At 35.1% G+C, this 24,687-nt stretch overlaps 5 protein-coding genes and 1 long non-coding RNA gene across 7 annotated transcripts in view; 4 read left to right on the top strand and 2 right to left on the bottom strand.

Moving 5' to 3' along the window:
- LOC143914647 (uncharacterized) overlaps positions 1-24,687 on the bottom strand; it is a 403,002-nt gene that overhangs the window by 112,564 nt on the left and 265,751 nt on the right. The gene's annotated exons all lie outside the window — the stretch shown is intronic.
- LOC143914079 (uncharacterized) lies at positions 264-1,828 on the top strand. The gene has a single exon (XM_077434169.1). The coding sequence runs from the start codon at positions 1,088-1,090 to the stop codon at positions 1,826-1,828; it is 741 nt and encodes a 246-aa protein (XP_077290295.1). The 5' UTR covers positions 264-1,087.
- Pi4KIIalpha (phosphatidylinositol 4-kinase II alpha) lies at positions 6,491-15,640 on the top strand. The gene is made up of 9 exons (XM_077434906.1): positions 6,491-7,024; positions 9,496-9,614; positions 10,507-10,707; positions 10,823-10,954; positions 11,097-11,372; positions 11,455-11,606; positions 11,698-11,773; positions 11,873-12,012; positions 12,095-15,640. The coding sequence occupies exons 1-9, from the start codon at positions 6,766-6,768 to the stop codon at positions 12,189-12,191; spliced, it is 1,452 nt and encodes a 483-aa protein (XP_077291032.1). The 5' UTR covers positions 6,491-6,765; the 3' UTR covers positions 12,192-15,640.
- Positions 17,972-19,372, top strand: LOC143914444 (succinate dehydrogenase cytochrome b560 subunit-like). The gene is made up of 3 exons (XM_077434662.1): positions 17,972-18,246; positions 18,583-18,806; positions 18,880-19,372. Exons 2-3 carry the CDS (start codon positions 18,584-18,586, stop codon positions 19,161-19,163), a joined length of 507 nt encoding a protein of 168 aa, XP_077290788.1. The 5' UTR covers positions 17,972-18,246; position 18,583; the 3' UTR covers positions 19,164-19,372.
- Positions 19,277-20,690, bottom strand: LOC143914443 (oligoribonuclease, mitochondrial). 2 transcript variants are annotated; one of them, XM_077434660.1, is made up of 3 exons: positions 20,403-20,690; positions 19,830-20,043; positions 19,277-19,707 (listed from the first exon to the last, which is right to left on the bottom strand). In XM_077434660.1, exons 1-3 carry the CDS (start codon positions 20,507-20,509, stop codon positions 19,357-19,359), a joined length of 672 nt encoding a protein of 223 aa, XP_077290786.1. In that variant the 5' UTR covers positions 20,510-20,690; the 3' UTR covers positions 19,277-19,356. The 2 variants fall into 2 exon arrangements, with proteins under 2 accessions (XP_077290786.1, XP_077290787.1); XM_077434661.1 differs by having other exon boundaries at positions 19,288-19,707; positions 20,420-20,542.
- LOC143914919 (acylphosphatase-2-like) lies at positions 21,615-22,589 on the top strand. The gene is made up of 3 exons (XM_077435323.1): positions 21,615-21,829; positions 22,058-22,167; positions 22,363-22,589. The coding sequence occupies exons 1-3, from the start codon at positions 21,668-21,670 to the stop codon at positions 22,490-22,492; spliced, it is 402 nt and encodes a 133-aa protein (XP_077291449.1). The 5' UTR covers positions 21,615-21,667; the 3' UTR covers positions 22,493-22,589.

Below are 24,687 nucleotides of genomic sequence, written 5' to 3'. Positions count from 1 at the left end.
TCGAAGAAAGGAACGGCAAAAAAATAAAGGTTTCTGGTAAACAGCCCTCTTAATTCTGAGCAAAAATTATACGAAACCTTTTCTACTTTTTTGTCGTTTTCTCACGATTAAAAATGGTGAATGATTTATGGTGTTAGATCATTTAACCTCTTAAAAGTCGTATCGAGTCAGTCAAATTTTTAATTTGTTCATAATTGAAATATGGCTTGTTATCCCCGTTTCTCTTTTAATTGCTTCTTTTTTTGGGTTTTATTTTTCTCACGGATCTTTTTTACGTTTTTCTGTCGTGGACCATTTCAAGAACGCTCTCCCTCACTCGTCTTCATAGTCCTGAATTTATTTTGAAGTTTTGCTCGAAGACAGTTTTTTTTATAATACGATCTCTTGGCATCATTAAGATGGGTCTACGTGACGAGACAGAATGTTAAATTACAGAAAACACAAATTAAGATATATGTACCTCGAACATATCAACAGAGATTATTCAATGCGGAATTAGATTGTCAATATCTATTTATCATTTTAAGTGTTTTTATTTTAATGTGTTATTAATACTTCACGAAAACATTAATGTGTTCTTAATGCTTCACGAAACGAGAAATCGGAATGTTTTGGTTGCGCCCTTCAAGACTTGTAAATATACTGATCGGTTATACGAATACATAAGTGTTCTATAAGAAAATTTGAAGTGGTTCAATGAAACATTACCTACCTTATCACTTAATTCGTCCTTCCTTGACATAAAAGTCTGTACATAGAAATTTAAAATTTTTGCGGTTGTTGGGAAATAGTGTACACTATGCCGTATGACCTTAGATTGTAAAAAAACTGATCGCATAACAAATTTTACTGTAAAATTCGACATTGGTTACAGAAGAACGAAGAGCGAAAGTTATCGAGTTTGTTGCAAAATTGACCTTATTGTATTGTGTTCATTGACCTATGAAATGCATTGAACAGCCTTGTACTCCAGCCCTAGTTGAATAAATTAAATTGAAAAAGAGACACAGAAGATTATTATATAAATCTGTGAATTTGTCACGATGCTGTCAGTGTGCGCAATAGTTTTCATTGTAAAGCATTCAAAATGTCTAAAGCTTTATATTTATTGTTGATAGCCTGCGGTTACTTCGATAAAGTACATGTTTTACCGGTAAACGACCCGTATCAATTGGACAGTAGCGTGGAGGTTGCTGAAAATCCTTTTGCTGAAAAATTCAAGATCGATTACGAAAGCGATGGCGGTGTTGATTACGACTCGGAACGTTACCATTTGGAAAAGGAAAAAGGTGATAATGGATACAAATTTTTCGATGGCTTGAAAAAAGGAAAACTGGGTGAACATGCCGCAAATAATCAGCAAGGATATTACGATAGCGACGGATCGCGAAAAACGGGTCGAGTGAATAATTCACAATATTACAAAGATAAAAACGGAGTGAGCAGGGCAGTTAAAGGTGAAAATGTCGACGTTAAAAGTAGTTTTAGCAAAGGCAGTAAAACCACAGGATTTCATAACGTGCACCACAAAGAAGAATACAAGAAAAATAAACAATTCTATGACGAAGCCCACAAGAGTGGATCTTACCAAAGATATGGAGATTTTGGAGCAGTGCTTTTAGCGGCAGCTGGTGCTGGAGAAAAGGGAAATTCTTACGATAACCAACATAAGCATTACGATTATGGGAAACATGGGAACAACGAGTATGGATCATTATACGACACGCTTAAGGAATATGGTGCCGGAAACGGATATGCTGGATATTATAATAATAATTCAAAGAGTGGTAAAAATGGTGGAGCTAGTCATGATCAAAGTTTTCGATAAACAATATTCAAATACAAGAATATTATGTCTAATTGGATGTCTAAAAGAATCATTTTGCATGTAAATATCTGAAATAAATACTAATATTATTTATTAAAGTTTCGTGTTTATTTTCAATATATTTGCAGTTGTTTCTATATATACATAAATATGTATGTATATAGTGAACAAGTATATACTACATATGTAAGTACGATTTAGTATTAGAATAATAATAAAAATCAACCAAATGTTGTTATAAAAGTTTTGTTATTAAAATTTATTGATAAATGTTTCTGATGTAGGCTATCTTATATTTTGTTTTAAAATTCCAAATTTTTATTTGAAGTACGTATTATTTAATTTAAAATTAGTGTCATTTGTTTGTATTCAATATTAAATTTCAAATTTGTCCATTAAGCCAATTATTATTTAAAAACCGATTATGAAATTATAGTTTTATTATTTTTTTATAACTATTTAACTATTCTTTATCAAACGAAAATATATTCTTTTCAATTTTAAGAGACTCTAATATGTTACTTCACGATTAATTTATCTTTAAAATTCAAAGTAAAACAAATTTTCACTTGATTATAAGAGTCATAAAGTTAAATTATTTGTTTTCTAGTTGATACATTTTTTTTGGAGTGTAATTTGTATTTTATTTTAGAATTTGTAGAATACATAATGAATGCGTTACAGAATTTAATTTATTTTCCGATTTTTTGGAAACGAAGATGAATACCGAAAATAATGAATTCACGGATAAACTTTATTTTTTATTGAAAATATGAAGATTGAACTTGAAAATTGATTTTTTATACCATTATAATGATGTAATATGCAGTAGTGCACTAAAATAGAGGAGGGGCTCTTCTCACCCATCCCACAAAATAAAATAAAGTAAAAATAACAATAAAAACAAAAAAAAATCTAAAAAACACCGCTATGGAAGTTATTCAAATGATTTGTATGATAATAAGAAATAAAGCTGGATTAAATTCTTAAAATATATTTTTTAAAATATTGATATATTATATTTTATTGACATTATAAAAAAATAATTTAATTCCCAAAATACTCCCTCATTTATTCTCTAAATTTAATCTCGGATATGTTATTATTTGCAGTTATATACACAATAAAGTAAAAATTATTCATATGTACATAGCTTTTAGTTATAATAGAATTAAAATAGTCGGTCACATGAAGACCGGTTTTCAGAAATACATATGATTTAAAAGAGACGTATGTATGTTGGTACAGGACCGCGTCTACCATATGTACAAATGTGTGCAATGCACACAGGCGGCTTAAATATAAAGGTGGTCGAAAGAAATGAGTCGAAAAAATGATATTCCTTAAAAAATACGAAACAAGACACCGTACTTTTTAAAATGCATTTAGATTGTCTTGTTGTATACTTTTGGATTGCTGTTGTAAGTTACAACTTGTAACACACCCGAACTATAATGCGGGGAGATATGGGATAGCAGGTATATCTTTGGTCCGTATAGAGTTAGGTCTCTTATGTTATATTATCTTTGCCATTGCCAGCTGTATTTCTTCAAGGATGTTGAGTATTGGTTGGTCATCGAAACAATGTCCTAGATGTGGGGTTGGGGGTAAAGACACAATATTATCATGAATGAATTTGAAAACGTTCAGTTTCTCTAGTCGTCTGGTCCTGTTCAGAACTAAACGTTTTGGTTTTCTGTCTGTTTTTCTGGTTAATTTTTAATGTGATTAAAATTTTCAACACTATATTTCTCACACAATATTTATCACAAGGTAAGATTTATTCCACTTTCGCATGTACTTCATTTGTTTATATTAATATGATTTATACAAATGCTGATAAAATTAAAGAGCGGCAGAATTAAGTTTGCGCACAGGCGGCCGAACTTCTAGGCGTGGCCCTGTGTAGGTATTTGCGTACCTAATATTTGCGTTGGTGGGTGAATATGAAAACTCAAACTCTTTGAAACAAGTTGCTGTTATTTTAACATATTCCGAATAGCAATTGAAGCAGTAGCGGCTCGTGAGAATTCATAGTGGGAGGGCTGCAGAGATTAATCAGGCCGTAGTAGCTCGTTAACCAAACCGGCGATCGAATGAATATAAAAATAGTATGCATATGTACCAGAGAGATATAGTAATAAGAATAGAGAGGCCCTTACGAATAAATAATTGTTGTCAATTTTACGCGGTACGTCTCTATAAATATGCTACATCGCACGGAATGCAATCGGATCAATTTACCTATAAAATGTATGCCATGTTGTTTATTGTGTGTTTTTTAATGTATTGTGCAATTTTTACCGATGCTTGCCCATCTTGCGAGTAATATAAACAAACAGAAGTTTTTATCGGACATATGTACGTCGAGCACCAAGCGTCAAATACGACTGTTGCTAAAGTTATTTAGATCTGTCCGTGGACAGAATGTCATTTGACAACAAAAGAACACCTAAAGCCACTTCTATTAATATTACATTTCTCTGGCTGCAGCCCGCAGCCCATGTGGACGACAAAAATAGCATGCATTTGTACTGTACTGGAGGCTGCAGGCCCACCGCCACGAAATTGAAGCCTTCAGATGGACCTATATATAGATTTTTATTTTATTTTATTTAAAAGGCTCACCAGCAATACACATACATTACACAATATATTCTTTACATATTTATGATTCTGGTATATATGTACATCACTTATAGGTGTGCACAACATTAGATCACAAACATAGAAGTAGAATGCATAGAATCCAGTGGCGGCTCGTGAGAATTCATAGAGGGGGGGGGGCTGAAGAGATTAATCGGGCTGTAGTATAATACCGGTGATCAAATGCAGATAAAAATAGCATGTATATGTCTATACTGGGAGGCTGCAGCCCTGCAGCCTATATGGAGGGCAAAAACAACATGCATTTGTACTATATTGGGAGGCTGCAGCCCTGCAGCCTATATGGAGGGCAAAAACAACATGCATTTGTACTATATTGGGAGGCTGCAGCCCCGCAGCCCATATAGACGAGCCGCTACTGAATTAGAATCGCTCTCAGCCACCAAAAATGTTGCCACAAAAACTCATGCGCGGCAGAGTTTTTTCATTGTTTGCTAAACTTCGTCTCTCTCTCTCTCTTGTCTATCTTCTAACTATCCGTCGGCTCGCTTTTAGACGATACTTTTGTTAACAATGACCATTCTATGCATTCTACTTCTATGATCACTCGAGCCCGGATAACCAAGGTGCCGTTTAATGCCGTTCAAATGTTGTAAATGCATTGTTAAAGGTTTGCCGAACCTATAATTTCCAGAATTTCACTTTTCAACAATATTTTCAACAACAATTTCAAAAATAAAAATAAAATCGGGCTTACTAGGGTCAAAAGTTAAAACCGTCGCCCCGAGCAATTTACATACATGAATACATGGGTCTACCTCACGGGCCGGAATGTGAAATTACCGAAAACGCAAATATCGGAAGGCAATAAAATAACAATAGATCTTTCCATTGTCCGCGAAACCAGGAGAGCAAAAAAAAAAAGGTTGACAATAGAAATTGACAATAGTGAACCATTTTTTAAGCCGTCGAGCAACCTGACCGCCGTCACTTAATTATAACAATGATTTAGAAATGTGTATAAGCAGATTTTATATAAAGAAAGTTAATAGTCCCGTTTTTAAACATCAAGAAACAGTCGAAAGATTGATTCAATCTTTGAAGTGACTTCCAACACACATTTTGACGTAGCCATTCAGCCATTTAAGAAAATGGCATTAAAAATTAGCATAAAGGAAACAACTTATCAGTGGCGGCTCGTCCGTATGGGCTGCGGGGCTGCAGCCTCCCAGTACAGTATAAATTCATGCTATTTTTGTTTTCATTCGATCACCGGTTTGGTTAACGAACTACTACAGCCTGCATAATGTCTGTAGCCCCCCACTATGAAATCTCACGAGCCGCTACTGCAACTTATTCATTATAAATTGACACAACTATGTGTATGTATGTATGGGTCTACCTCACGGGCCCGAATGTGAAATGCCGGAAAACGCAAATATCGGAAGGCAAAGATCGAAAATCGAAAGATCTTAAGTCGAAAGATCAAAAAAAAGGGTGCATGGTAAACGGTACATACTCACTTAATTTGCGCGAGCAGGATACAACAGGAACAAGAGGAACATGCTTTTCCTACCGTATTCTGCGCGCGCACATTAATACGGGAGGAAAAATCTGTTCCTCTTGTTCCTGTTGTATCCTGCTCGCGCAAATTAAGTGAGTCTTTTTAAAAAAATTACTACAATGCAAGTATTATATCTCTTATTATTTATATCGTAATGTTAAATCACATAAGTTTTAATTTTTTTTTATTTTCAATTTCAAAATGGCACCCTCCTTGACCACTTTCTGGATCCGCCTATGGTATGTACCGTTTACCATGCACCCTTTTTTTATCTTCCGACTTAAGATCTTTCGATTTTCGATATTTGCGTTTTCCGGCATTTCACATCCCGACCCGTCACGGAGACCGATGAATACTTATTACGAAGAGGTCACCTTCGCGATCTAAGGACGCGATACGTTCAAAATCAAAACATAAATAAAATAGCATTTTATCTGTCCCCTGATAAGGACGTGACATGACCGAAGCGGTTTCCAAGCCGAGCCAAACACGTCATACAAGTGTGTACATATATGCGCAGTTTAAATGATCGGCCACGCACTCATAAATTCGCATAATTAATCGCACACGTGCGTAAACAAAAGAGCCAGCGAGCGGACGGCCGCGAGACAATGGTTCGCTACCTCTGAGGCGAGTGCGAACTACGAGTGCGAGTAGCTAGCGGCGAGTAGCGAGTAGCGAGTCGCGAGCGGTCGAGTCGAGTCGGCCTGTCGACGGGCGTGGAGAGGGGGCAGCGGACGAGAGGGGAGCGGGGCGAGAGGGGCCCATGAGTGGAGTGGAGGAGGGCGGAGGCGCGGACGCGGACGCGGACGCCGACGACGACCGAGGGGCGCTGCTCCACCCCCACCCCCACCCCCACCCCCACCCCCTGCCCACGGTCGCCTTCCAGCACTCGCTGCTGCCGCTGGAGGCGCTGACGCTGGACGCGCTGGAGGCCGGGGGCGGAGCCGCGGGGGCCGCCGGAGAGGCGCAGCCCCTGCTCTCCTCGCGGCAGGACATCGACATCTCCTTCAACCACTTCACCGGTAACCTTCTACGTCTACCTAGTCACGAAGCCCCCCCCCCCCACCCCTCCCCCACCACTTGTGTCATCGATCACCTGTCAGCTGTCACGTTGACAATTCCCCACTCAAGTGTCTCCTTGACGTTTCTATTTCGAATCGAGTATCTACCATATGGATACGAATGCGTCTTGCATTGTATCGCATTTGATATGACGAAGATACTGCACGTGATTTTTTTCGCATGACCTTGGATTGTGGTTGATGTCACGCCGGTGCGTCATTGTATCCACCATTTTTTAACATTTTGTCGACCGTAATATCATGAGGGGTTCAAATTTTTTTAATTTGGAATTAACATACGAGCGACAGTATATTTATTGAATGCTAATGGTATTCGTAATATAAACCGCTTAAACATAGCTAATCTAGTAGTAAATATTTTATTAAATTTATTTGAATATTCATTTGTTCGATAACGTCACGGATTTTACGAACAAAACAAACATACAAAGTTTCTTTCGAAATTATATATATTAATTAGATGATGAAATCACCTCGAAGAAAATGAAATCACCTCAAAATTTCATCATTTTGATGATAGACTGGCGGTTTTAAATATTTATTTATTTATTTATTTATTCTAAACAGACCATTGTGGCATAACAGGAATTCCTAAAGCGCCACAATGGTCAAAAAATATAAAAAAATAACAATTAAACATAAACATAAAAAATAGCATTTAATAATAACAGATAAAGTAAAAATATCAAATAAAATATAGCATAAGGAATGCCTTGCACCTACAGCCAGTTTCAATAAATATGTAAAAACAACTACAAATACAAAACATCCCTGTAAGGCCCAAATGGAAGAGAGTTAATCAAAATTTCACTCATAAATCACAATCAATCATGAAAACAATGATGAGCGCAGACTACCAGATAAATGGGTTAGAGTAATTTCCGACAATTTACGCTCACGAAGGTGGAAAATATCACATTCAGTCTCGGCAGCAACGATTTCATTAAGAAGTCGGATAGCTCTTGGAATAGGAGCCATTCGAAAAAGGAGTGTGCGGGCAGGAGGTACAGCCAGCAAATGATGATGTCTACCACGCACATAGTGATTAGGGACATAAAGTCCCAACTGCTCCAGCAACAACGGGCATGACGTATTACCACGTAAGAGCAGGAGAACGAAACGAATTAATGAGAAGTTTCTCCGTAGTTCAAGGGAATTATACCCAAGCATGCCCAAAAGGAAAGGAGTGGGGTAGAGATATGGGTAATACCCATATTCTTTCCTATATAGGAAACGAAGAAATGCTTTTTGCACTTTCTCAATCATCAGAGGGTAATTTGCTTCATGCGGATTCCACACAATCGCATTATACTCTAGCTTACTTCTCACAAGCGAATTGAAAAGCAAGCGAGAAGACAAAGGATTGGAGAATAATCTTGCATATCTCAAAACAAATCCAAGTCGACGAAAGGAAACGTCAGCGACTTTCTTGATATGGTTGTGAAAGGTGAGCTGAGGATCAAAAGTAACAATATTAACAATATGGATAATGAAGCATAGCAAAATTTTGGCCTTCCTCGGTTTAACTTTAAAATATTGTTGCGTAGAGGTGGGTGGAGGATCCAAGTAAAAGGCCAAAGTCGTGTCACAGCATTTATTGATAATTAAGGAGATACACGTACTGGCAGTGCCCCGTCCAGAATGTCTTGATATCGCCTTATAAGGGGCAGGTCTCTCAGGACATCTTCGACGTCTGATTTGTTTACCTATTGTTATGGTCACGTACTCGGATATGTATTCCCAAGACATTCGGTACCACGGTATCGGTCACTTCTGAGAAGGGACCAATAAGCGGCCTTTGTTTAGCCTACATGCACTTAGAGAGTCTAGATATAATCCTTGAAACCAATTATAACGGTCACAAAGTCTCTGGGATGCTACTCGGCCTAATCCGATTGCAACTACTCGGCGGCTCTTTTTAGTATACGTAACAATGCTATGGCGATTTTTTTCGATTTATTTTTCCACAATCCTTTTTCCGCAAATAATCGAGTTTCTAATTTCTTATAAAAAATATTCAATATCTCAATTCGTGTTATTCTTGTTATCTATCTAAGATACAAAGTTCTATTCATTTTTATATATTATTTTTCAATCATATTTAATGTAAGTTTTTTTATGTAACAAAATAACATGATGTATCTTATTAGTTTTTCTTAACTGAACGTGTAGTACTGAGTATAATTTTCTACTTATAAAATGTTTCCATAGAAAAGTATCTCTTTGAATTATTTTTTCTTTGTTTGTTTATCAGTAATTTAGTAGAAACCTTGTATGTATAATGTGTTTGCCCATTTTTTAAAATTCTTATTTAAAAAATAATCACAAAGAACTAACTCACTCATATATAAATTATATTTTTGATAACAAAATTTTGTATGTATAATAATAATGAAAATTTGTATTTTTAGATGATCCTGAATTTAGTGAGTTGATTTGGCAAGCTGAAACGGCAATCGATAATGGAATTTATCCAGAAAGAATTTATCAGGGATCCAGTGGGTCATATTTTGTTAAAAACTCTTCCGGTGTAAGTAATATTTTAATCATCATTTTTCTTTATCAAATTATATAAATATTTTTATCTAGTTATCTAAAAAAAAAATTTTATTATACATATCTCAAACTATTTATATAATACAATAGTTTTTTGTGATTCACCTGCAATGTGTCATTTTATTTTATTTGTTGTTACTTTATAATGCGAATATAAAAAATGTATAGAAAATTTTTGCTCAATTCATGCCTCTGAATTGAATTTATCTTGATTGGCTTTAATTGCGCATAGATTAACAAATTGTGGTGATTTAGGGGATTTATTGTTTTTAAGTTAAAAACGATATACTTGGAATTCACCATACAGTTCATTCATTTATATTGTTTACGTTGGTGACATGACATCTCGTTCACGGATGTTTCGCTGACCGATGACTCGATCACGGCATTTCGTATACTGCCATCTCGCTCACTAACGCTTCGATCTCGGACGGTGCGTTAACGACAACTCGCTCACGATAGTTCGTTCACCAATATTTCATTCACAAATATAAACTTGTTACCTCTAAACTTGCTTTATAAAGCTAATTTTTTCATGAATTATCTTTGCGAATCGTAAATGATATAATAATTTAATTATGTAAAAAGCCGAAAAAAATTATTCGAGTTCCACGAACGAGCTATTTTATATTTGTGAACGACAGGTCTGTCGTTCACAAATATAAAATCCCAACGGTCGTAAATGAACTATCGTCAACAAACCATCCGTGAGCGAGATAATCAGTGAACAAAGTATCAGTGAGCGAGATGGTGGTATACGAAATGCCGCGGGCGAATTTCAGTAAGCGAAACATCCGTGTACGAGATGTCAGGTAACCGTATACGTTTATTGCTTGTTTCATGAGTTTGTGTTTTTGTTGTTTTAGAAAGTTATAGGCGTATTTAAACCCAAAGATGAGGAGCCGTACGGCCGTTTAAATCCAAAATGGACCAAATGGATGCATAAACTATGCTGTCCATGTTGCTTTGGTAGAGCATGTTTGATACCCAATCAGGGTTATCTTTCAGAAGCTGGTGCTAGTTTGGTCGATGCAAAGTTGGGACTTAAAATTGTACCAAAAACGAGAGTGAGTTTTTTTAAACATGTTTTAAAACTCATTCCATCGTTGCTTTTTTTTCTATGGAGAAAATATCAAAATGTTTGACTTTTCAATAAGTGTTCAAAATATTTTATTTTTTCAGGTAGTCAAATTGGTCTCTGAAACCTTTAACTATATGAGAATAGATAGGCAAAAAGCAAGAGTTAAAAAAGCTCTTATAGAACAGTTCCCAAACTTTCGTCTACGCTTCAATAGAATGACACTTCCACCAAAGGTACTTTTTTTTAATAAAATTTTTCTAGTAATTGGTTGGTATCAATCAATACGCTAAATATTTTCCTTACGTTTGTGGATAATCTGAATCAGTCGCGCTATTGTGTAGCTGATAAAATATTAATATATTGTATATATTTCAGACAGGATCTTTTCAAGTATTTGTGGATGGTTATAAAGATGCAGATTATTGGTTGCGCAGATTTGAACAAGAGCCTCTACCAGCCAGAATGGCCCAAAAATTTCAATTGCAATTTGAAAAATTAGTTATATTAGACTATATAATAAGAAACACTGATAGAGGAAATGACAATTGGCTAATAAAATATGAACAACCGAGTGTTGTTGGACACCCACAAACTAATGGTACACGGCAAACTGTCCCTAATATAGCAAGAGTGGAAATGACGGAAGCCACTGTGAGTAAATTAAACACAATTATAGTACATAGATTATATTATTCAACTGTGTAAACGAATATGGGTTTAATGATGTTTGTAGGATTGGAATTTGGTACAACTTCCTGAAATATCAATAGCTGCTATAGACAATGGATTAGCATTTCCATTCAAGCACCCAGATTCATGGCGAGCATATCCATATCATTGGGCATGGTTGCCACAGGCTAAACAACCATTTAGTTCAGAAACTAGGTATGTACATACATATTTTACTATACTGTTGTTAAATAATTCGCATATCTTAGAAATTAAAATTGTTAATTCGAAATCTTATACATTTCAGGGATTTGGTTTTACCTTTGCTATCGGATATGAATTTTGTACAAGATTTATGTGATGAACTGTATCTTCTTTATAGGGTAAATTTAGGTTTTATATTTTGTAATAACATTTTTAGTGTTATATTTGTATAACGACAAATGCTAAAAATTATGAAACTTATTTTGTATTTATTTCAGCACGACAAAGGATTCGATAGAAGGCTTTTCGAAAAACAAATGTCAGTAATGAGAGGTCAAATTTTAAACCTATCCCAAGCTTTGATGGATGGCAAAAGTCCTGTTCAATTGGTACAGATGCCTGCTGTTATTGTTGAAAGGTACATATTTACATTTATATATGATATTATCTTTTCTAAACCCTTTTAGATTATATTAAATACAATAATAAAATATTTGCAGGTCCAAAGACAATGCAGCGGCACCTCGTTTCTTTTCTTTCAGTGACACATTTACGCAACGCTTCCAAAATAAAAGTCCATTTTTCTCATGGTGTTAACAATGATAAGTAACCATATTTTTATTTAGTACAAGCTAGAGACATCTTCATAGCACTTACATATTTTGCAATTATTAATTATGAACAACATATTTTGTATTTTACTCATTTATTTATGATGTTTTGATACCCAAACTGTGTAAACAGCTTACGATTTATTTCATTTCTTTTTTTTGATCAAGTTTTCTATATAGAAAATTTGCTGTCCTAATTAAATTTATCTGTTTTATGTTTTGCTCTCTAATTGAGTGACTTGTAACTAATTCATGTTAACAAATTGTTGTAACCACTTTTGCGCTATTTTTATTTGATTATTTGTGTCTATATGCAGAGTTTTCGATTCAAGGCAAGTTATCCATCTCCAAAATGGATTTTAAAACAGAGTATTGTTACATATCTTTATAGTTACATAAATATTATTTACCTTGATATATGCACATATATTCCCACACAATTCACTGCCATTTTAGCCAAAGATGTTGAGATGTTTTTTGGTTAAGGCTAGTCACACATTATAGACTTCTTATTTAGTATGTTAGATTCAGACTACACGATTATTTTTATCGCATCTGAGGAACCAACTAAATATTATAAAGCGTAAGCTAATTCCAGTATACTCGACAAGAAGTCTCGCATATTCTGAGCCTAAATGATTAAAGTAATTGTTTTTTTTATAGTTTTACCATGGAAACAGTAGATGTGTTTCATGTTTTTTTTCCATTAAAACCAAGAACAATTTACTATTTGTATCAAACTTAAGCTTATTATGAATGAAATAACAAGCTATGGACTTGTTCAGAAGATTATAATCGGGTGACGACCTGAAAATTTTATGATTTTTTTTATCATGGTGTGATCTCTGTGGAAGATTTCACTTTTACACTTTTGTATGGCTTATGTCGAAGGCTCTGTGTGTTTACATATTTTGATATGAAATGTGTAATATTTATGCTAGTAATATGCCAGATTAAAGTTCACATTAATAAACATAATATTCATTATTGCTCATTTTATGCTAATTAACGGAGACATATTTTTCTATTAGGTTTAAAAAGCATATTATTGGTGTAAATAAGTAAGGCTGATTTGAAATTTCATTTTAGGTGATAAATTAATAACGCATTTCAACATTTACTAAAGGAAATATTAATTTTAATTTTTGTTTAAAACATAATAACGTATATCTACTTACAAGATATATAATGTCAATAGTCATACATATGTACTGTATATTTGTTAATATGTCAAATGAAAAGTGGTTTCTTCTATACATTAATTTTCAATATATTTAATATTTAAGTCAAAGTGATAAATGCATAAAAATGATAATTTTTGTAATGGCTATTTCAAATCATTGATAGCCCATAAAGTGATAGAAGAATTATTCCAATCGTGCACTTTTAAGTATATTGTATCGACATTTTATAGGGACACGAGATGATTCTCTTTTAATCTCATATTCAGTTTGGTTTTTGAAAGTTTTCGAAATATGTATATTTTTTTAGATTATTCTCTACATATATTATCTGTAAATTAAGTATTATATATGTACAGTGGCGGACTGGGACTGAAATCAGTGCATGCCAGGAGTCAAAGGGGGCCCCCACCCAGGGTTAAAAAAATTTGTCCCCCCCCTCATATAACAAAATTTTCTTCTTTCCATCACGCTAAAAATCAAGGGCAAAAAATAAATAAAATTTTCAAAAATGGGAATAAACAAATTTAGGTACAAGAAAAATGGCAAAAGCAAAATAGATCCATAAATTACATTGTATATTTCGTTTTAATCCTTGTCATATAATGGATCATAAAAGAATGCGGCATAAAAGCGGCTTTCACTTTCGGTAGAAAACAATCAGGGACGTCATTTCAGCTTTTTCTTGGGGGGCAGGCAAAGATTGGTTAAATTGAATTTTTTTTCAAAAAATCTTTTTTATATCGGAATAAAAATGGAAAATATAATATATGAAAAAATTAAGCTTATTTTTGAAAGAATAATTATAAAAAAATATTATGTAAAAAGCCAAAAAAGCGCCGCAGGCGAAAATTTTTTTCCAAAAATCTTCACATGGTTGACAAAAATCGACCATCAAAATGTATCACTATATCAAAAAATATACGTACATTCAGAAAAATAAACGATACACATCTGTTTTTGAGACAAAATAAAGTAAAGGGGACCTTTCTAACGATTCGCTCCATGGGATGAACAATTTCTAAGAATGTTACTAATGGCATACCACTTAAAAACCAAAATATACTTGCTTCAAAATAATAAAATCTTTTTTTTTCAAAGCACATAGCAGCGATTATTTTATTAGTTACCCAAAAGTAACATATGTACATAAGAAATAAACGCAGCATTCATAGATCCATAGTATCTCATTAATCATTAAATCCATAATATTTTCTAAATTCACACTATTCCTTAATTTAGGGGGGCGAGTGCCCCCCCAAATTACGTCCCTGAAAACAAAAAATGTATAAAATTTTCAATTAATGTTAATCGAAAATCAGGATTTTGGGGAGGGGGCCCCTATCCTATGTTTCTATATACATGGATTTGTCTAGATTAGGAATAGATTTAATATTCGGAAACTGTTTAAAATTGTGTATTTAAATCTTACTATATCGTCGAAGTATAATCAAATGTTATTTTGAAAGTATGTATGAAGTAAATTTAAATCGCTGGTTGATGATGAATCGTCCTATCAAAATTGTTTTAAGCAATTCAGTTTATATTATTCAGGAAAATTTGTTTATTCCCATTTTTATTTCAGTAGGTAGTTGTTACATAGGTATTGGTATATGCATAATATTGAGGTTGGAAATGGGCCCGGTAAAAGGGCCCACGCAAATGTTGAAACTTACATTTCGAGCCTAATAAAAAAAGTTAACCGATCCTTGGGCTGTTAAAGCAGGCATTAGTTGTTTGTGTATATCGTAAGAAATTTGTTTTGTTGAAATACCCAAACTCTAGTTCCCAAAGTGCAATATCCTATAAATTTTTACACACGTGAAATAGTTAAATTAAAAAGTTATTTAATTTTACTGAGGGCCCATATTTTCTAATGGATAGTGGGGCCCACATGCCATCGGGCATGTACGCTTGTATGGCCAGTCCGCCACTGTATATGTATGTATGTATGTATCAACCTTTTTTTCTGGAATTTCTTTTTAGTATAGTTTTGGTGAACACTGATATACCCTTTTTAAATTAGAAGTTATTCCTGTTAGTGCTTGCTGGCAAGCACCGACATACAATGAAACATGAATATCGCTAGTCTTTTTATAAATAAGGTAACCGTAAATATTTTATATTTATTGGAGTCATCGTAAAGTCTTTTAAAAATGTTAATTTATGATATCTCATATAAATTCCATGTACAAAAGGATATTAATTTTGTAAAATGTATCATAAATAAATATATTGTTTATAAATTTGATAAGTATTGTTATTTATTGCGTTTCTTATGCTACAAAGATGTAAATCATATGAAATAATTGATGTTTAACAAGGTCACTATCTAGAACACCAAATTTCATTGATTTATTTATTCATTGAAAAATTAACAGGCCTCAGATGTAGAAATTCATAAAAACAAAAAATAAATATAACAAAATAACATCTGTGCTCAATTATAGATTTTTACAAAATACATAATATATCTAATACATATAGACAAACAAATGAGAAAGAAAAGAATATAAACTAAAATACATCTAAAAAGGACAATGCATAATTAAACATAAAGTGATATAATATAATTAGACAAAGAATATATAATAGAAATGGATCAATCAGTCAAGACTCTCCTGATGGCAGTTCTGAATTGATGTAAGGAAATACCGAATAGATCAGCCTCATTCAGCTCTCCGTTAAGCATACAATAAACACGCTGTAGATAGGAATTGGTTTTGAAAGGATTAAGTGAAAAGAGTGCAACGTGTCTAGAATACCTAACTGGGATCCTGAAACCAACCTTACTCAGTAAATCAGAACAATCGAGGAAACCATTTAGGAGCTTAAAAAATAATGTAGCATCAGTGAGTCGTCGCCAAACAGAAAGATTGTTGAACGATAGGATTTTTAAATATCGGGATCGGCAGTGTAAGGATTTAATAAATTTTAGTTGGACTTTTTCAATACAATTAATATGGGATAAATAAAAAGTTAACCAGATAATTGAGGCAAATTCAAGGTGAGACCTTACAAGGGAAAAATATTGATATCAGGAATATTTTACTACAGAGTATCTATGTATTGCACTTCATTATTTGGCAGCCTTGATATTAAAATTTTTTAAAGCCGAGCAGACTATTTCGCGCAATAAAGCATTAAGGGATTGGTCAACGGACCATTTCGTAAATTAAGTTCGCGCCACGTAAACCCCGAATACGGAATATCTGGGACTCGAGTTCTTATTAGTGTGATAGTTCGTGTGGGTAAGGACAAAAACACACGGAGAGGCACGCGGCACGTGTTTTTTTTTAGATACTTTTGAACGTGCAAAAAAAACCAAGCACACCTAGCCATACCTGAAGCACGCAGTCCCAAAAATCGCCCCTGTGAGTGTTTTCCAGTGATATTTTGTTCTTATATTGACATAGGCTTGACAGCGATCGATAGTGGTGAATCCCATATTTGAAGAAATGTAGGAGAAACTTGTCGAAATAATATCTTACGAATTGATAATGAACTGGGAATGCCCTTCTTTGGCTGGAAGACACGAAGACGTGCCATACCGTTCATTTCAGTGTGTTTTCGCCATGACTCTCGATCGATGGAATTTTCGGGTGCCAGATGCTTGGTGATCGAGATTTTAGTGACGTGTGCGAGATCGCTCTGTGCGGAATAATCACCGAACTTACGGGATTGATAGATATCTTAAATAAATGATAAGACGAATGAAAAGAACATTTCAAAGTAGATGTCAAAATATTATTAGCGAAATTGGACACCCAGAAATAGAAATTTTGTCTTACTGAAAATCAAAAATACGAGTCTCCCACGATAGCGCTTAAACGTGGCTTGAAAACCTTCTCATAGTGGGTACATGTTAATTTTGTTTCTAATACTAATTATATTCCTCAAATATATATGTATATATATACATATATATATATATAAAATGGTTCAGTGATTATTCCGCAAAAAGCGATCACGCGCACGTCACTAAAATCTCGATCACGGAACATCTGGCACCCAAAAACTCCATCACCCATGCGAAATATTTACGCCAGATATGACCGCGATCGAAATTTTAGTGACGTGCGCGAGATTGGTTTTTTGGGGAATAAAGGTCTGTTCATACCTATCCAGCACGACCCGTATCCTGCAGGTGTCATGCAAGTGCGGATAGTATTTTTTGGTACATTCTATGGACGTATTCATACTCCATTCGTGCATGCGCATTTTCGCATTCATGCGCGTCCATATAGAACGCACTTGCATGACACCTGCAGGATACGGGTCGTGCTGGATAGGTATAAACAGACCTTAATTCGTTTACCATATGAAATCATGCGGTCTCCCTCACGGGACCGAAAGTGAAACGCCCGAAAACGCAAATATCGGAAGGCAAAGATCGAAAATCGAAAGATCAAAAAAATAGGGTGCATGATAAACGGTACTATGTATATATAATATTAATATATATGAGTGGCATGCGGTGAAATTATCTCTCTTTTTGTCATACAGCCTTATTTGATGTGCGCGCGCAGAATACGGTAGGAAAATCCTCTTCCTCTTGTATCCTGCTCGCGCAATTTTAGTGAGTATGTACCGTTTACCATGCAACCTTTTTTATCTTTCGACTTAAGATTTTTTGATTTTCGATCTTTGCCTTCCGATATTTGCGTTTTCGGGCCCGTGAGGGAGACCGAAAATCATGGATTGGTCACATCCGAATTTTTGATGGTGTTATTGCCAAAGAAATTATGACATGTGATAGTGCCAGAGTGTGCGTGTGTTGATACAAGTCGATTGTCAGTGTGGTGGTAGTGGTTGATTTATTGTCGTTTTTCGAGTGTTGTATTTCAGAAACAGCATCAGGTAAGGAACTGAACTCATTTAATGTGTGAATGACAATGCCAAGACTGAATTTGGGGCGGTTGTAACCCAGCATATGTTTTTTGTTACATAATGGTCCTTTCCCGTCACATAACCAAAAACTGTTTTATTTATTACTCCAAGTTAATAATGTCGGAGCATAACATTGAACTAGCATGTACATAATTTCATTCAAATTAATGCTTATTAAATCTGATATGGTCAGAGTTAATAAATGACGGCCATTGTTTTTATATATTGAAATTTTCATTTGTTTTATTTCGAAAATAGCACTGAAAAATATATTTTTTGAATAATTAATTTGCTTTGACTTTTCAGAATGCTGTCCGTACGAGCGATTGGAAACCAGCTGTTTTCCAAAAACTTTGCTAATCTTAGAGTTATGTCTCACCCCATTTCGCTAAAAATCCAAAAAGCTAAAAATGAGATCATCGAAGACCACGATATACACAACATGAAATTAGGACGACCATTATCTCCACATCTCACTATTTATTCTCCGCAGCTCACCAGCATGCTGTCAATTTCCCACAGAATTACAGGTTTGTATTGCATTCAGATGTTTATATATATTTTTACAATTTCATCATAACCTATATTTATCTTTTTATAAAGGTATGGCTTTATCGGGATACATGATGGCTTTGGGTATCGGAGCAGTAGTTTTGCCTAATGATATTAGTTACTATGCTACAATGATGGACGGTCAATTTTCGTCTGTCACCTTGCTGGCAATGAAATTTGTCATAGCTTTCCCGCTCTGTTATCATTGGACGAATGGAATCAGGCATTTGACATGGGACACCGGAAAGTACTTGACAAACAGCGGCGTTAACAATACAGGATATATTATGCTTGGTATTAGTTCCTTGCTCACAGCTGTGGTTGCTAGTCTTTAGATATAAAACAAAATGTCATCTGTTAACTGTATCCCGGCACCGAATGTATAATTGTTCTTTAGATGTCTAACAGTATTGTAAATATAATTTTTTGTTAAAAATGAATTGTTTTCAACGCTTAAATGAGTTCTTATGAATTTTATTGATCAATAAATTGGATAACAATCTTAAAAACAAAAAATAATTTAATAAATTATTCATTTAATTTAAACATGTTTTCTTTATAATGTTTGAGTTCACGTATACTTTCTTCTATATCTGCATTTGCTCTGTGAGCGAAATTTTTTGATGGCATATTTTTGTACACATTGACATTCCACCGTCGACAAATTTCTTTCACAGTGGATACGTCAATTATTCTATAATGTAAGTGATTATCTACACGAGGCATATATTTTCTTAAAAATAGACGATCCATATATACACTATTTCCTGCTAAAGGGCATTTCTTTTCGGGAGCATAATTTTTTATAAATGCTAAAATTTCTGTCTCGGCTGTATTCAAGTTAATTTTAGAATTTTTACATGCCTCGGTTAAGCCACTCTAAAAACAAAGGCAAGTTTTTATTAATCATTAGATACATGCTTCGTATAATAATTCATCAGTAAGTAAATATATAAAACAGATTGTTATCTGAACGACGAAAGAGTCATTTAAAAACATACCATTCCATGGTGCATAACACACCATTCATCCATTGAATTCAATGACTTTTCATCATGGTGTATAATAATATTGGGTCCTTTAGCTAATACATTCAGTTCCGAATCAGTAATAGCACATCCGATCTCCATTATTGTATCTTTGTTTATGTCCAATCCAGTCATTTCGAGGTCCATCCACACAATGTTATCCTTATTTAGCAGACTACCAGACATTCTGAAATGAAAATTGCAAATGTGACTTCTCAGTCGAATAATATTCGATTTAAATTTTCAAACTAAATATATTTCAAACCAATAAAACCTTTTAAATGTACTTCTACTTATGAGTTATGTATATTATCATTTTTTAAGTCACGGTTCTGAGCTTAATTTTAGCAAAACATAACCTGTATAGAGATGGAAGGAACCAAATTTCTTATGAGCTTCTTCAGTTGAACTGAACCATTACTATATAATTAAGGAGCATTGCCTTACAGATTTTAACAGATAAAATCAAATCATTACTTCCTTTATGTTGAAACCACTTTAAAATCAGGAATTAAGTTTAAGGATAATAGAAAAAAATATATTTACACTCGACAGATGGGCACCTGTTGGGTGAAGGTTCGTGTATTACAAGATATTCGCAAGTGGCTTAAAGAACTTGAAAAGACCGGTCGCCACAACCGCATCAACCACATGTTCCAGACAAGATGAAATCAAGAATTAACGACAATGGATAAAACCTGTATTGTTGACCATCACCGAAAATCATGAACACAACGAACAACGCGAGTTCACTTCATATTTGAATCAAATGATCATTCACACATCCGCAAACGCACGCGTATACATGTCACTATGGTTATCTAAAAGTGTTTCATAATATGTAACATGATGGTCTACCTCACGGGACCGAAAGTGAAACGCCCGAAAACGCAAATATCGAAAATCGAAAGATAAAAAAGGGTCTCTCCCCCCGTCGTACATACTCACTTAATTTGCGCGAGCAGGATACAACAGGAACAAGAGGAACAGGCTTTTCCTCCCGTATTCTGCGCGCGCACATTAAACAAGGCTGTATGACAAAAAGAGAGATAATTTCACCGCATGCCACTCATATATATTATATATGGGTCTACCTCAGGGGCCCGAATGTGAAACGCCCGAAAACGCAAATATCGTAAGGCAAAGATCGAAAATCGAAAGATCTTAAGTCGAAAGATCAAAAAAAAAAGGGTGCATGGTAAACGGTACATACTCACTTAATTTGCACGACAGGATACAACAGGAACAAGAGGAACAGGCTTTTCCTCCCGTATTCTGCGCGCGCACATTAAAGGTCCGTTCATACCTATCCAGCACGACACGTATCCTGCAGGTGTCATGCAAGTGCGGATAGTATTCTACGGGAGGAAAAGCCTGTTCCTCTTGTTCCTGTTGTATCCTGCTCGCGCAAATTAAGTGAGTATGTACCGTTTACCATGCACCCTTTTTTTGATCTTTCGACTTAAGATCTTTGCCTTCCGATATTTGCGTTTTCGGGCGTTTCACTTTCGGTCCCGTGAGGGAGACCGGTAATTTGAATATGTATGTATGCCCGTTCCTCTTAACGTTTCCTACTCATTCTATAATAATTAGAAGCAGAGCTATTTGAATATATGTTCGTATAATAACTTTAAAATGGTGTAGTAGGAAAGTGTCTGGTTAATGTATGAAGAATTTTCATTTAATTGCATAAATCGAAAAAATATTTAATTTCGAATTACTGAGGTGGCATTGTAGAGAGACCGATCATAGTACAGCTTTCGCAAATGCCATTGCTATGCGAGTGTTGACTAATGTCAGAGCGCTAGTAGATGTGGATTGTCGGTAGTAGAGTTGGTTTGGCGACTACGGTTTGCTTTTCCGTTTGTCTGTGGTCGCCAATCACTCGCTATTTTTCAGCTAAAATGACTAGCAGTCTGGTTGGCTTGGATTTTGAGGTCTTCGGTAGGGTGCAGGGAGTTTTTTTTAGAAAGGTTAGTAGCCCTCAAAGACTCACCAATTATTGAAAAAACTGACCACCATTTCCATAGAATCCGACAAACAGTTTGTTGATATGGTAACTTTAGTCTCAATACGTTTCTCGCATTGATATAATATTCCAAAAGTAACTTTGTGCAATATATACATTGTTTTGATACTATCGATTGTCCTTATTACCAAATAATTTATAGCTATAGTTGTTGTTTGTTTTTATTCTACAGTGTACTGAAGAAGAAGCTGACAAATTAGGCGTGAGAGGTTGGTGCAAAAATACTCCCCAAGGAACTGTGCAAGGGCAAATCGAAGGGCCGGAAACTCAAGTTCAATCAATGTATGTTGGTATATTTGCGATCTATTCCGTTTAGTTATATATGTTGTACGTCAATGCAATGCTTTCTTTTATTATTAACTCGGTAACGGTAAAAGTAAATATTGAATCACACTTTTTTCTATATATAATGTTGTAGTTTATGAGTATTTGAATCCAAATATTAAATATTAAAATATGGCGATTTTGTAATTTCAGGAAACATTGGTTGGAGTTTACTGGGAGTCCTATGAGTAAAATTGACCGTGTTAAATTTGACAATGAACGGCAAATAAATGAATACACTTTTAACGATTTCAGTGTTAAAAGAAGGCCTAAAAATAATTAAATGTGGAGAAAAATACTGAACATGTACTGGGAAAAATGAATTAATTATTCACGCCATTCCCTAGCTTGCGATATTATTATTTATTTTTTTGAATAGGAATAATAACTTATAAAAACAAAATTGTGTTGTAATTACTATTTTTCGTTGGAGTTTTACATTATGTATTTGGTTGACATGGAAGTATTTGAGTTATAGAATTAATTTTTATGTAACGTGTACGAATAATTAAATAGATAAATGTAAACTAGTGCATTCGATCCCAGACTATTCAGGCACGGTAATCCCGAATCTGAGATTAGATTTTCCAGTACTGTAATCCCGGTTCTAAAAAAACACCTCGGGATTGATAGCACTAAAAAGTAAATGATTTTTTGGTCCTTTTTGTAAAATAATTGTCTACTTTTATAAAGTTTTTATTATTTTTACTAATTTTCCAAAAATTAAAGATGAAAACTGTCACATCTTCCACGGGTCTACCTCATTCCCCCAACTTGCAATATCTCGAGACCCATTTTCGACATCTAGTGTGTATTTCGTCATCTAGTTTGTATACATATATACAAAACACTACAATAATAAACGATCCTCTTAAAACTCAACCAAGTTTCCATGGGTCGGAACACTGGTCAATACATTTAAAAATCACAGGTCCTAAAAATGATCACAATACGTCTCGTATATGAAATATATTACATGTGCACATGTATACAAAAACAATATACAAACTCCTGTTTAAGCAGACGAAAAGTTGATAAAACAAATCTTGAGATATTGCAAGTTGCTAGTTGCTACCATAATATTAATTCATATTTTATGTGTAATTTTTTTAATTGGTTATTTGTTTTTTTTTTAACGATTCACTTCTGTAAAGGAAATTACATAGCTAGGGTTTCCGTTGGGTCTGAAAAATTAAATATATTTTCATAAAGAAGCAATTTACTGAATGAAATCCATTAAATAATAAATTCGAAAGTCAATAAGATCTTATATTAGATTGAAAATGATAAATTTGTAAATATACTGGTTTCTTTATTTCGTAAATAAATTTCATATATGTATAATATTATATAAGGTTCAGTGATTATTCCGCAACAAGCGATCTCACGCACATCATTAAAATCTCAATCACGGAACATCTCGCACCCAAAAATTACGCTAAATATTGTACTAACAAGAACTCAAGTGCCAGATATTCCGTATTCACGATTTTTGTGGCATCGATTGTCGTGCGCGCGATCGTAATTTTCGCAATAATCCGTTTACAATAATAAGGGGTAAACGGATTATTCGCACGTTGCGATGGTACACACGACAATTGTTGCCATAAAAATCGCGAATACGAAATATCTGGCTCTCAAGTATGGAGGATGAACGAATGAGACGACTGGCATGTTAATGCACGTGTTTATTATATGACAGCTGAAGACAGAGTGAGTAGCGGCTCTCCGAACCCAGCCGGGTTGGTCCCCACTCGCAGGAAGGCAACCAAACTCGACCATGTCGTATAAGCGAGCCGCCACATCACTCCCCCCCCAGCATCAGCGATACCAAAATTACAAAGAAACAAATTTTACAAAAGAAAAAAATTATTGTTACACAAAGAGAAAAAATTATTACGTGGGGAGAAAAAAAATTGTTGACGTGGGTCATCCGCTGTGTACATAGGTGTACCGCCCTGAATGGTCGGTAGATTCGAGGGCGGTGACGTCGCGAGCAGGACGGTGGGTGGTCCGATGGTCGCGCCGATGCGATGCTGCGGCGGCGCCGCTCTTCCGAGGCTGATGTCGGTTGGTGGGGCGGCGGGGGCGGCAGGGGCATCGATGTGGTTGATGATACTCCGAGCTGGACTGTGAGTCGTTGTGGCTCGTGGAGGTGTTGTAGCGCTTCCGCCCGTCTCGGCGTGACGACGCTCGTGGGGACGGACGGGGCCTTGATGATGATGATGATGATGGTGCTGAGGTGGTGTATGTCTTGTGGTGCTGGATGACCGTTCTATGTGTAGTGGATCGCGCATGACTCCACATCCAGCTGTCAAGATCGTCGTCTCATTCGCTCCCCAATTTTTTTAAGCACCTGTCATCGACGTTGTGGCTGGACGTCGGTAGGTAGGTAGGTAGGTAGGTAGCCGTGTCTGCTCGTTTATTGTCACCCGCGGGCCGCGGCGTGCTGTGGTGGCGATGGGGGCGCGGCGGGTA

Source organism: Arctopsyche grandis, chromosome 7 (assembly GCF_051622035.1).
Source record: "Arctopsyche grandis isolate Sample6627 chromosome 7, ASM5162203v2, whole genome shotgun sequence".
NCBI lineage: Eukaryota > Metazoa > Arthropoda > Insecta > Trichoptera > Hydropsychidae > Arctopsyche > Arctopsyche grandis.
This window is presented reverse-complemented; position numbering and strand designations above follow the sequence as displayed.

What these genes read in the sequence shown, in the direction of transcription:
- LOC143914919 (XM_077435323.1), top strand. Translation starts at nt 21,668, where the DNA reads ATGTGGATTGTCGGTAGTAGAGTTGGTTTGGCGACTACGGTTTGCTTT. An exon ending in AGGGAGTTTTTTTTAGAAAG is followed by an intron (nt 21,830 to 22,057) that starts GTTAGTAGCCCT and finishes TTTATTCTACAG; the next exon opens with TGTACTGAAGAAGAAGCTGA. An exon ending in GAAACTCAAGTTCAATCAAT is followed by an intron (nt 22,168 to 22,362) that starts GTATGTTGGTAT and finishes TTGTAATTTCAG; the next exon opens with GAAACATTGGTTGGAGTTTA.
- LOC143914079 (XM_077434169.1), top strand. Translation starts at nt 1,088, where the DNA reads ATGTCTAAAGCTTTATATTTATTGTTGATAGCCTGCGGTTACTTCGAT.
- Pi4KIIalpha (XM_077434906.1), top strand. Translation starts at nt 6,766, where the DNA reads ATGAGTGGAGTGGAGGAGGGCGGAGGCGCGGACGCGGACGCGGACGCC. An exon ending in TTGTTAAAAACTCTTCCGGT is followed by an intron (nt 9,615 to 10,506) that starts GTAAGTAATATT and finishes TTGTTGTTTTAG; the next exon opens with AAAGTTATAGGCGTATTTAA. An exon ending in AAATTGTACCAAAAACGAGA is followed by an intron (nt 10,708 to 10,822) that starts GTGAGTTTTTTT and finishes TTATTTTTTCAG; the next exon opens with GTAGTCAAATTGGTCTCTGA.
- LOC143914443 (XM_077434660.1), bottom strand. Translation starts at nt 20,509, where the DNA reads ATGTGGTTGATGCGGTTGTGGCGACCGGTCTTTTCAAGTTCTTTAAGC. An exon ending in CAGGTGCCCATCTGTCGAGT is followed by an intron (nt 20,044 to 20,402) that starts GTAAATATATTT and finishes TTTTCATTTCAG; the next exon opens with AATGTCTGGTAGTCTGCTAA. An exon ending in GTGTTATGCACCATGGAATG is followed by an intron (nt 19,708 to 19,829) that starts GTATGTTTTTAA and finishes CTTTGTTTTTAG; the next exon opens with AGTGGCTTAACCGAGGCATG.
- LOC143914444 (XM_077434662.1), top strand. Translation starts at nt 18,584, where the DNA reads ATGCTGTCCGTACGAGCGATTGGAAACCAGCTGTTTTCCAAAAACTTT. An exon ending in AATTTCCCACAGAATTACAG is followed by an intron (nt 18,807 to 18,879) that starts GTTTGTATTGCA and finishes CTTTTTATAAAG; the next exon opens with GTATGGCTTTATCGGGATAC.